This window comes from Sminthopsis crassicaudata, chromosome 3 (assembly GCF_048593235.1).
Source record: "Sminthopsis crassicaudata isolate SCR6 chromosome 3, ASM4859323v1, whole genome shotgun sequence".
NCBI classification, from domain to species: Eukaryota; Metazoa; Chordata; class Mammalia; order Dasyuromorphia; family Dasyuridae; genus Sminthopsis; species Sminthopsis crassicaudata.
The window spans coordinates 597,534,005-597,546,620 of NC_133619.1; the positions used below are offsets into that span (position 1 = coordinate 597,534,005).

The 12,616-nt window shown below is 42.6% G+C and overlaps 1 protein-coding gene across 1 annotated transcript in view; it reads left to right on the forward strand.

Moving 5' to 3' along the window:
- The first annotated feature begins 2,038 nt into the window (after window positions 1–2,038).
- RIMKLA (ribosomal modification protein rimK like family member A) overlaps window positions 2,039–12,616 on the forward strand; it is a 67,816-nt gene continuing 57,238 nt past the window's right edge. Inside the window, exon 1 of the mRNA XM_074305483.1 lies at window positions 2,039–2,442. Coding sequence (XP_074161584.1) covers window positions 2,280–2,442 — 163 coding nt within the window. The 5' untranslated portion in view covers window positions 2,039–2,279. The remainder of the gene's footprint in view (window positions 2,443–12,616) is intronic.

Here is a 12,616-nt window from a genome sequence, read left to right on the forward strand (position 1 = left end):
AAAGTCAACATTAAGACACACATGTAGTATATATAACACTATATATTTAAAAACTCTTTTCCATTAATCATGGCATCTATTATTTGATATCAAAACTTGGGTGTCTGAGGTACAGGGAAGTGGATGAGACTGGCATATAACAGGACAAAAAGTCTCCATCCCAGTGGCACAGGTTGTTCTGTGTATGAGGAATGTCTCCTCTTTGGTTTTGTTCTCCAGAGGACAGAATTAGAAGCAGTGCACATATATAATATATAGATTATGTATAACGCATACAAATATGATGAAATATGTGGTTTATGTGTATATTGCATCATAGGTTAAAAGTATCATAAAAGAGGCTTTTCAAGATCCAAATCCCGCTCTCTTATGTCTGCATGTTGCTATCAGAGCTGGATTTCTAGAGAGACTCTAATCCTACACTTTATTTCCCAAGAGAAGGAAATGGAGTTCTCTAATTCAAAACGAGTGGATTTATTTTCCTATCAAATGGAGGGGTTTGTTCTATAAATAGAATTCTAAGATTTAAGACAGGCAGGGACACAGCGCTCGTTCAGTCGGATCCCTTTGTGCTACAGATGGGGAGCCCGAGTTCAAAGTAGAGTGACTGGCTCGAAATCAGCCCGATCGTTATCAGGGCCAAGATTTGAACCCCTGCTCTCCTGAGTCCAAATTTAAGGTTTTCCCGGTAATGGAGGGGAAAGAATCGCGTCAGTTGAGTTTCTTGGGTGAGTCATTCAGAAGGGACCTCAGAGATCATCAGCCCAGTCTCTCCGTCAGGTCCCGTCCCCCCCCCCCTCCCCCCGGCCAAGCGGCCTGGGATATATAACCAGAGCTGGGAGAGACCTGGGAGAGCACTAGTGCAGCACCCTCATTTGCACATGCGGTCGTCTCTGGGGCGAGACTTCGCGGCTTGTCCCAGGTCGCAGCGCAGATTAGTTAGCGAGGATCCGTAGATGTAAGGGCAGGAAGGGCCCTTGGAGATTGTGAAATTTACAACTGGGAAGGGACCTTAGAGGTCCGCCAGTCCGGCACGCTCTCTCCACCCCCATTTTACAGATGAGAAAGTTGAGCCCGGACTTGGCCAGGATTAGGGAAGAAGAATCGGCAGAGGCTTCCCTGGTTTCAGACTCAGGGTGGTCTCTTCCTGCACTAGGTCGCCTTGGGACCGCTCGTGCCGACACTGGCCACACTCAGTCTCTCGTGCCCGGCCCCCCGCCTTTGCTCCTCAGCCCCCTCGGGGACTACAGGTCCCGCAGCTCTGGGTCCTAGAGTGCCGGGTGTAGATCTGTGGTGACCCGAAGGCGCCGATGGCAGAGCCGCTGTCTCCGCGTCCGAGGTCACGGTCACTGCCGCCACCCCCGCCAACCTGCGGCACTGCGCTTAGCTGTTTCCCCTCCCCCCCTGCACCTCCCTCCGTCCAACCTTCCCTTACTCCCCTTCCCCTTCCCGCCTCTTCCATCCGAACCCCCTCTTCTTCTTTAGCTCCCTGCCCACTCCCTCTCCGCTTCCTCCTCCCCGCAGCCGTTAACTCTTCCTCCTCCCTTTACCCCGTTTGCCTCTCCCTTCGGTCTCTAACTCCGTCTCTCCTCCCCCTCCTCCTCCTTCCCGAGGACCCGGAGGCCCTGCCCTCGGCTGCCTGGCAGGGATGCTCCTGCACCGACTCCCGCTTCGGGCGGGGCCACGTGCCAGCGCGGGCGGGCGGGATGCCGGGGCTGCCCCCGCGCCCCGGCCCCGGCCCCGCCTCCGGCCGCCGCATCCAGAAAGAGCGGACCCGCGTGCCGCCCCCACCGCCCCCCCCTGCGGACCGGCCTGGCCCTCCGCTCGCCCCGCGGGCCCGCTGGCAGGCTGGCTGGCGGGCGTCGGCCCGGCGCTGGGCGCGGCTCCGGGTGGGCCGACACTGCAGTTGGGCCGAGGCGCCGTCCCGCGTCCAGCTCGCGCGGGCGCTGATTGGCCGAACGGCTTTGGGGCCGGCCGGTGGCGGCGGCACTGATTGGCTGCCGCGCAGGCTCGCTGGGTCAGGGCTGCAGAGGCGGCGGTGGCGGTAGCGGCGGTGGCGGCGGCTGCGGTGGGGGACATCGGCTCGCGGCTGCAGGCAGATCCCGAGCTCCGAATCCACAGCCCCGGGCCGGAGCCGCCGCCGCTGCCGCCCGCTCCGCGATGTCGGCGGCCTGAGCCGCTGAGTGCAGAAGGGGGAGCGCGGGTGCGCGTCCGGCTTCGTCCTGCCCTGCCCTGCCCCGCCGCTCTCCGTCCTCCCGCCCGCGCCCCGGCCCGGCACCATGTGCTCCAGTCTCTGGTTCCTGACGGACCGCAGGATCCGCGAGGACTACCCGCAGGTGCAGATCCTGCGCGCCCTCCGGCAGCGCTGCTCCGAGCAGGACGTGCGCTTCAGGGCCGTGCTCATGGACCAGATCGCCGTCACAGTCGTCGGCGGCCACCTCGGTGAGCTCGGGCTGCGGGCGGGGGCGCACACCCCGAGGGAGGGGGGCCGCCCCTTCCCTGCCCCCCCCCCCCCGGCAGCAGGTGCGCGCGCTGGGTGGGGGCTCTCCGCTCGCTCTGCCTGACCCCCCCAACACCTAGTCCCCGACTGTGCGAGTGTTGGAGCCACTTCTGGGGGTCCCACCGATGTCCCCCCTAACAAAGCCAGCCTGCAAAGCTTGAGATCTGTTAAAACATGGGATTGTAAAATCTACCTTCAGAATGGCTGGACTTGGATTCCGGGTCGAACTTAGGTCGGTTTTGCTGTTTTGTTTCGCTTAGTGCATGAATTGTTCCAAGTACTCCGTACTGTCGGTGAAAATCAAGCTTTCCCAAGATCCCCAAACGTGTTCACTGTGCGCTGTCTCTTCTGCGGAGACCGGGACCTTGCAGACGCTGGTGACAAAATTCGCATATATTTGACATAGTCTAAAAAGAAAAAGTTCTATAGAGATATCAGACGCCCAGTTAAAGGGATACAAGGATCAGCCTACGCTGCCCAGGGGTACGGAAGGCGAGGGTCATGAGAGCATCAAGTTTGAGTGGAGCTGTAGTGTTAAGGAACAAAGTAAATCCTGGTCCAAAGTCGGGTCCCAGAGCAAGTTTTGCTTGGGTTTATTCAGGCTGTGTATGGGGCGCTTCCCTGGGTCCCCCAGGGAGAGCCTGGCGAATCCTTCTATGAAACTGAAGGAAGCATCACCTCTGCCGGTGACCCACTGAACCCCGGATCTACTTCCGGACACCAAGAGCTCCTCATAGAGTAGGAAGGCCTAAACATCCTTAATTTTCCATTAATCCAAGTGTTCTCCAACGTGGGAATACCTGACTTAGAAATAACTTGTCCTTCCCCATAACCCTGTTAATTTTTGCAGCCCCAACCTGATATAGCATTAGGCTTGCCCCACCAAACCATCCCTCTACTTCTCTCTTTTTAACTAGTCTTCCTTCCCCAAAGGGAGCAGGCTGAGTCAGGCTCGGTTACAGATACCTCAGGCCTGGAGACGCAGATCACCATCCAGAGATATGTCTCTCTCTCTCTCTCTCTCTCTTTTTTTTTTTTTAATAGTTTTTATTTACCAGATATTTGCATGGGTAATTTTACAGCACTGACAACTGCCAAACCTTTTATTCCAATTTTCCCCTCCCCCCAGATGGCAGGTTGACCAATACATGTTACATATGTTAAAGGTGTACATCTCTTTTGAAAGCCCAGGTTCCCTTGCATGTTAAGATGAGATTTGTAGCAGAATGAGTTACATGAGCCTGTTGTTGTTTAGGTATGTCCAACTCTTTGTGACCCCATTGGGGGTTTTCCTGGCAAGGATGCTGTTGTGCTTTGCCATTTCCTTTTCCATCTCATTTGACAGATAAGGAAACTGAGGCAAACAGGGTCACACAGTCGGTAAGTGTCTGAGACTGGATTTCAATCCCAGCTAATCCAGGCAGGTCACTCTGTTCCCTGCACCATCTGGCTGCCCCTATAGATTATTCATTTATAACATTGCTTCAGTTGTAGAAATGTATTCTAAATGCCAGATGTTAAAGAAAATTTTGGAAAACAGATTATTTGTAAATTGGGGACTGCCCGTAATCTGCTTTGAGGCAGTCAGCCATAAATTGATCTGCGCAGTTGCCAGATAAGTCACCAGCTTGTACCAGCTGATGGGTGCATATATAAAGTAATGCCAAAGCATGATAGATGGAATCCTTGCCTTGTAGTTAGGACAATTTGGGTTTGAATTCTGCCTCTGATACATACTAGCTATGGGACCATGGGCAAATCATGTGATTTCTCTAAGGCTCAGTTGCCTCATGTGAAGTGGAAACGAGAATGCTTGCATTATATACCTCACAAGAGCATTTGAAGTTCGAATGAGAATATGTATCTGCAGTGCTTTGAAAACTTAAAGTACTACACAGTTGTGAGTTATTAGTGGTGTTATTTAACCAGTGTCTCATAGAGTTCAGACTCTCATTGATAGCATTTCCAGAGGTGGTTGCCTTCTTTTCTGTTAAGGATTAAAAAAAAAAACAAAAAACAAAAAACTGTTTTGGCTGTCTTATGTTTTTCTATTCTGGAATCCACATTCCATTGGACATCCAGATTTGATGTTTCCCTTCTATTCTAATTGGAATTCTAAATATTTTGTGTTTAGACTTCTTTCCAAACTGGAATCTTAGAAAATATTTTTTAGTCTCTCTGATTGTGAAAGGAGCATCTGATTTTCTGTTGTTTCCTTAACTCTGGTCTACTTTAGGGTACTATATTCCACCCTAGTATTTATATCTGTCAGTCAATAAACATTTGTTAAGCTCTGATTATGTGTCAGAGACTAGAAATGGAGAAGATGATCCCTTCTCTCAAGGATCTCATTCTAAGGCGGAAACAACATTGAAACAATTATATACAAACAAGCTACATGTAGCATAAATTGGAAATAATCAAGAAGGGAAGGCATTGGAATTCAGAGGGACTGAGAAAGGCTTTCTGAAAAAGGTGGGTTTTTAATTGAAACTTGAAGGAATCAAGAGGTGGAGTAGGGAGAGACAGAGCATTTCAGACATGGTAGACAGCCAGTAAAAATGCCTGGAGTAAAATGATGGAGGGTCTTGTTCAAGGAACAGCCAGGAAGCTAATGTTGATGGATAGCAGAGTGCACAGTGGAGCTATCAGGTATAAGAAGGTTGGAAAGTTTTTTTTTTTTTGGGGGGGGCAGGTTATGAAATTAAGGGGATGTTTTTCCTAACTAGACAATTAAATCTAGAGAATGATACCCAGAAGTGACAAGAACAATATTTAAAAACCCTCCTTAAATAAATCCTCTGCCTATTTGGAAAAGCAAAGGTTACAACTTTTTGAATAGAAGAAAATTTCATCATTTGCATTGTTTATACTGGATAAACAGACCATTGCATCAATATTGAGAGATTTTTTTCAAGAGGGCAGATTCTGGTGGATTAGACTCCAACTCTGGAAAGTGGATAGACTCTCAAACACAATTTATAGAACAGACATTTTCTCACCACCCATGGGAGGATGGGAGTTTATAGTTAGAGGCTGATTGATTAAAGCAAGATATGAACCCTTGTTTGTAGTTTGTTCCAAAGCTAAGTCGAACTGTCCAGCCAAAGTGCTCTTCTGAAAAGATTCCAAACTCTTGTTGTTGTTCAGTTTTTCAGTCACGTCCGACTCTTTGTGACCCACTTTGGTGTTTTCTTGACAAGATGCTGGAGTGGTTTTCCATTTCCTTCTCCAGCTCATTTTAGAGACAAGGAAACTGAGGCAGATAGGGTTAAGGCAAGTGCCCAGGATGACACAGCAAGTAAGTATTTGAGGATAGATCTGAACAAGATGAGTGTACTTGATTTCGGGTCTCACACTTTATCTACCGGATCTCCTAGCTGCTCTTTATGGGATCTAAATTTGGATAAGCACATCTCTCTGGGTCTCAGTTCCCTCATTTGTAAAATGAAAGGATTGGATTTGTCCACCTTCAAAGTTCTAGTTCTAGCAGTATTTCATTCTTCTATTACTCTAAATTTCAATATTATAATGATATCCAAGAGTGTGATATAATGGATAGAGCGCCGGTCTTGGAGTTAGAAGGCTCTGGGTTCCATTCCCATCTGTGACCCTGGGTAATCCCCTTTCAGTAACTATTTAATACTTTAAGATGGATCTGTATTGGTAACAGGAAATTTTTTCCTGGGAATTCTCTGGGCTAGCAAAATCACAGGTCAGGGCCATTCGTTCCCCTTTCTCTATGTGTTGGGGGAGAGAGAGAGAAAGACAGAAGAGAGAGAGAGAGAGAGATAGATAGATAGAGAGAGAGAGAGAGATACAGAGAGAGAGAGAGAGAGAGAGAGACAGAGAGAGAGAGAGACAGAGACAGAGAGAGATAGAGAGACAGAGAGAGACACAGAGAGAGAGACAGACAGAGACATAGAGAGAGAGAGAGACAGACAGAGAGAGAGAGAGACAGACAGAGAGAGACAAAGAGACAGACAGAGAGAGACAGAGAGAGAGAGAGAGAGAGAGAGAGAGAGAGAGAGAGAGAGAGAGAGAGAGAGAGAGAGAGAGAGAGAGAAAGTAGGGAGACAGAGACAGAGAGAAATGAATGAAAAAGAGCATCAGTTCTAGCATCGGAAGATCCAGGTTTGATGGGCCTAACCATCATATACTTAAATTTGTCAACACTTGGAGCTTCTGTTTTTTCATCAGTAAAATGGAAATAATAATATCTCTATTTCCTTCCTCATAGGGTTGTTGGATAGAAAAAGTTTTGTAAGCCAAAAAAACTATTTATCACTATGATCTCTCAGTATTTATGCTGCTTAACATTTATTATCTGTGTGTTTGACACAACATATGCAGCCTCAGTTAAATCTTGCCTTGTTGAGGGATAGGAGGGGAGATTTGTGTGAAACTAAGACCAGTGGGTACAAGTCATAAGGTAGAAGATTTTGCTGAAGCATCAGGAGGAATTTCCTAATAATTAGGGCTGTTGAATATAAAATGAGCAGAATTGTAAGGCAGTTAATTCTACATCCTAGTAGCTGGGAGGATGAGGTAGTACAGTGTAGGGAAAGAACAAGTATGAATGCTGGTCTTTGTCTTTGGAGCTCTTTTGTATCTGCCCCTCACCTGGTATTACAGTAGCCTCCTAATGGATTGCCCCGCTTAAACTCTTTTTTGGTTTGCTTTTCTATCCCTCCCCCATAAACTGCCAAAGGAATGCTCTAAAGTGTACAAATATCCACTGGCTCCCTGTTGCCTCCAGGTGAAGTATAAATAGCAGGACATTTAAAGCCTTTTGCAATCTGACTCAAACCCACCTTGTTTATTTGAATTAATTTTTGTTTTATTTTCAAACAAAGATCAACCTTCTCTCCCTTCCTTTTCTTTCCTCTATCCCATTGAGAAAGCAAGAAAAATAAACTATTACAAGCAAGTATAGTTAAGCAGAACAAAAACAAAATGTCTCATTGGACACGTAAAAAATATGCTCCTCTCTCTCTTTATAGCTATATCTATATATGTAGATATGGTTGGTCATTATGATTACAGTTCACAAGTGTTCACACACACACACACACGCACTTTTGTGTATTTGTTTTAATCACCCAAAGTCTACTTTCTCACCCACGTTCTACATCCTCATTCACCTATCTTCCCAAACCCATCTATCTTCATTTAGAACATGAGAAAAATGAAACTCATTTCCATGTATAGTCAATCAAAACAAATCCCCATAATGGCCTCGTCCTAAAAAAAATTTGTCTCATTCTACATTGAGTCCTTCACCCCTCTTTCAAGAGATGGTTAGCACGTTTCCTCATTAGTGCTCTGGAATCCTAGTTGGCCATTATTCTGATAAAAGTTTATCAATAATATTTCATCATATTTATGTATTATAACTGTTCATCTGTTCTGCAACTTATTGAAACTTCTTAGATTTCTATTCTCTGCTCTCTCAAAAGAGCTATAAATATGTTTATACAACCTTACAGTTTGTTTTGCTTAAGACTATTCTCTCTCTTAGTTTACCCTCCCACTAATTCCCTATTCCTCGTTTCACTGCTGAATATGGTGATAGTTAAATACTATACTTAAAGATACTTAGATACTCAGCTATCTTAAAGATAGCTATTATATTCTCTGTGAGTCTTGTGTTCTTAATGCCAAGTAACACTATCAGTCCCCAGGTCCTTCAGTTGATCCTTATATAGCATAGGCTTAAAGTTCTTCATTTCACCATTCTGTTCTCTTTTAAACCTTGCTTGACTCACAGAACTGAATAGAATATTCCAAAAGAGTGAGCCGAATATATTGGAATATAGAACAAATATCACTTTATGTTTCAGAAAAGTATATCTTTTGTATTGCAGCTGAAAATTGCATTCATCCTTTTGGCCTCTATTTGACATTGTTGACATTGCTTTTATAGCTCTTTTTAAGACAAATTGTTTTTTGATGATTAGTCTCCTCACCCCCATTGCCATCACCAACCCCCCCATTCCATCTTGTATTTGTGAAGCAAAATTCATGAACCCAAGTGTTAGATTGTTCATTTATTCTTATTAAATTTAATCTTATTCAGTTTTGCTCAGTGTTTTGGACTGTTAAGATCTTTTGGGATCCTTTTGTTGTCCAGTGTGTTAGCCATCTCTCCTAGCTTTGTGCCATCCACAAATTTTATATCTGTGCTTTTATCCAAGCCATTGATGAAAATCTCAAACAGCTTACAGCGAAGCAGAGATCCCTGAGATATCATACTAGAGACTTTTTTTTTAGGTTGACACTGAACCTTGCTACCATATCTCTCCAGATACACCTCATCAGATCTTGTTTGAGTAATTACATTTAGTGTGAGGAGGAGCTATATAAAGTTCAAACTTATCTGAGACCAAGATTAAAAGTCTACAAAAAAATTTTGTTTATTTTTAAAAATATATATTGAAGATCCTCAGTTGATAGATGGTCAAAGGATACAGTCATTTCTAATCATATGAAAAAAAGGCTCCAAATCATTATTGATTAGAGAAATACAAATTAAGACAACTCTGAAGTAACCCCTCATACCTCTCAGATTGACTAAGAGGTCAGGAAAAGATAATGATGAATGTTGGGGGGGATGTGGGGAAACTGGGACACTAATACTATATTGGTGGAGTTGTGAAATGATCCAACCATTCTGGAGAGCAATTTGGAACTGTGTCCAAAGGACTATAAAACTGTGCATAGCCTTTTATCTAGTGGTTTCACTACTGGGTCTGTAAAGAGATAATAAAAAATGGAAAAGGACCCATATATGCAAAAATGTTTCTGGCAATCCTTTTTGTAGTGGCAAGGAATTAGAAATTGAGTGGATGCCCATCATGATATATGAAGGTAATGGAATATTATTGCTCTTTAAGAAATGATGAGCAGGCTGCTTTCAGAAAACTCTGGAATGGCTTATATAAACTATTGCTAAGTGAAGTGAGCAGAATCAGGAGAACATTGTATATAGTAACAGCAATATTATGTGATGATTAACTCTGATGGTATTGGCTCTTCTCAACAATGTGGCGATTCAAGGCAATTCCAGTAGACTTGGGATGGAAAATGCCAGTGGCATCCAGAGAGAGAGAGAACTGTGGAGACTATATGTGGATCTAAGCATAGTATTTTCACCTTTTTGTTTGCTTATTTCTTTCTTCTTGTTTTTTCCCTTTTTTGGATGATTTTTCTTACATAACATGACAAATATGGAAATGTTTAAAAGCATTGTACATATTTAATTTATATCAGATTACTTGTCTCTTGGGGGAGGAGGGAGGTAAGAGAGGAAGAGAGAGAAAAATCTAGAACACAGAGTCTTACAAAAATGAATGTTGAAAACTATCTTTATGTGTATTTGAAAAAATAAAATAGTATTAAAAATACAAGGAGGGAAGAATATGCAGAAGTTTGACAAATCAAATATAGGGCTAAAGAGCAAAGAGAATTTGAAGATGTCAATAAGATTTTGAGTTTGGTGACTGGGAAAGCATGCCAATATTGACAGAAATATGTAAATAAAAGAAATATAATTTTAAAAATATACTGGATAAAAGAATAGTAACACATTCAGAAAAACTTGGAAAGATTTATATGAACTGATACAAAGTGAAGTGAGCAGGAGCAGGATACCGTGGGTACATAGTAACAGCGCAATACCATAGGATGACTAATTGTGAATGACTTATGTATCTTCAGCAATAAAAAGATCCAAGACATTCTGAAGGACTTAGGATAAAAAATGCTATCCATTTCCAGACAAAGAACTGATGAGTCTGAATGCAGATTGAAGCAATTTTTTTTACTTTGTTATTTTGGGGGCATTTCTTTTATCTCCATTTTTTTAGCAACATAGCTAATATAGAAATGTGTTGTATGACTGAACATGTATTAACCTATATCAGATTGCTTGCCTTTTCAAGAAGAGGATGGAAGGAAAGAATGTGGAACTCATTTTCTTAAAATTCACATTTAAAAAAGTTTTTTTACATGCAATTGAGAAAAATAAAATAAAAATTAAGTGTTTAAAGAAAAGAATAGTATAGACGGTATAGAACCATTGCTCTGGGTAGATAAGCCAAAGGAGAGATGTTGTAACCACCCAGTTCATATTTTGCCTGTCATTTTTCTGCCAAGGAGAAAGTGACCACATTAATGGGCTGATGATGACTTTTGTTGATGTCTGTGGCAGGGGACAAAGAATTTGTATGATGACCTGAATTGCTTCTGTCTTTCTCTGCCAAGGAAAATAATCTTTAGACTAGAAAGAACTGAACAAGAATTCCTAGTAGGGACTTAATTTCCAAGATGAATAAAGGGGCAGAGCTTTTAGTGAGTCAAACTTGAATGGACTGAAGCAATTGGCAAATTTGTTTGCTGAACCATTCTCTGTGATCATTGAAAGGTTACAGGTCATGGTGATGGTGCCACAGACAAAGAAGGACAGATATCTCTATTGAGAAGGGAGAAAGAAAGAGGTCTGTAAATTTCTGGGATAGTTTGATTGTACTATTGGTATTTTGCAGTGTATTGAAATATATTGTTATAGTGATTTATGAACATCTAGAAATGGAGACAATAATTCTTAAGACCCCCATATGCTTTCATCAGAGACAGATCATGCCAGATTTACTCTGATTTTAGCAAAGCATTTGACATAGTCTCTTATGCTTCAAGAACAGTTTAATAGATTGGGCTAGAAGATGTTACATTTAGGTGGATTCAGAACCAATTGAATGATCAGACCCAGAGAAGACTCACTAACTGATCATTATAGTATCCTAGGTTGAGGGTTTAGTGAAGTGCTCCTGGGATCTGGGAAATTGAACAATTTTTTATTATTGACTTTGAAAAAGACTGATGGTACGTTTATTAGATTTGCCTATAGCACAGAGTTGGGATTAATAGCTAATGCTGTGGATAACAAAGTCAGAATGCAAAAAGGCTTTGATAGATTAGAACAGTAAGCCAAATCTGAGATTAAATTTAATTGGGATAATTTGATGAATTCTTATAGTTGGTTTAAAAAATGAACTGTGTAACTATAAAATAGAGAAAGTGTCCAGTTTTCTATACCAAAGCTTAGGAAAGCTATGGAAAACCTGGGGAACTGCTGATTTTATTGAAGGCAGATTGTTATGGGCCTCCTTTTTCTGCCATAAAGAATATTTAAGAAGAACATGATTGCTGTATCATGTTTTACGATTGTATTGGAAGAATTTTGGAGTAAAGATTAGATTTTATTTGTTGGTTCCAGACAACAGAACTAGGAGCAATGAGTAGATTAAAAATTAATATAATTTTAATTACAATGTAAATATTTAGGGGTTAATATACAGAGAAAAACTTTGTACAAAAACAATAGCATTATTCAGGGGAAAGACTGCTGAATTTTGAGGTGGAATCTGGTTCTAATTCTTCCTTGGCCATTTATTTGCTTATGTAGCCTTGAGAAAGCCCATTCAGTTTCCTTATCTGTAAAAGGACTAGAATTACTCCTGATGTCCCTTCTAAATTGAAATCTATGATCTTGGGATTCTAAGTATGCTATCCAAATTTAGAGCTCCTGATCTAAAAAGCATTGGGTTTCTGCTCACTAGACACTCTTGAGCAAAAGTTGGATGGCCATTTGTGTGCCGTGTTGTAGAGAAAATTCCTGTGAAGATACAGGTTGGAATAGATGCTCTTTGATGTCCTGTCTAGCTATGAAATTCTGTGAAGAAGTGTTTAAGAAGTGAGCAATTTTCTTCCCTTTAGTTTTCCCTTTGGAAGGAGCAGTATTAATAATGGGGTTCAGAAGGAATCCAAATTGTAAGGTGTTAGTGCCTGAATGAATGATGGGAAATTGGAGATAAGGACCCTTTATTTTCTAAGGACTCTTTCTAAAACAGGAATTCTTAACTTTTTTGGACTACTTTGGTCATCTGGTGAAGTTTTTTAGAACAATGTTTTTTTAAAGGAAGGAAATGCTAAATTTCAGTAAGAACCCAGGGGAGAAAATATGTATGTATTTTCCCCTTTCTAAATTCACAGATCCCTTAAAACCTATCCATGCCAGGTTAAGAACCTCTATTCCGGAGGTTCCCTCCTAGAGCG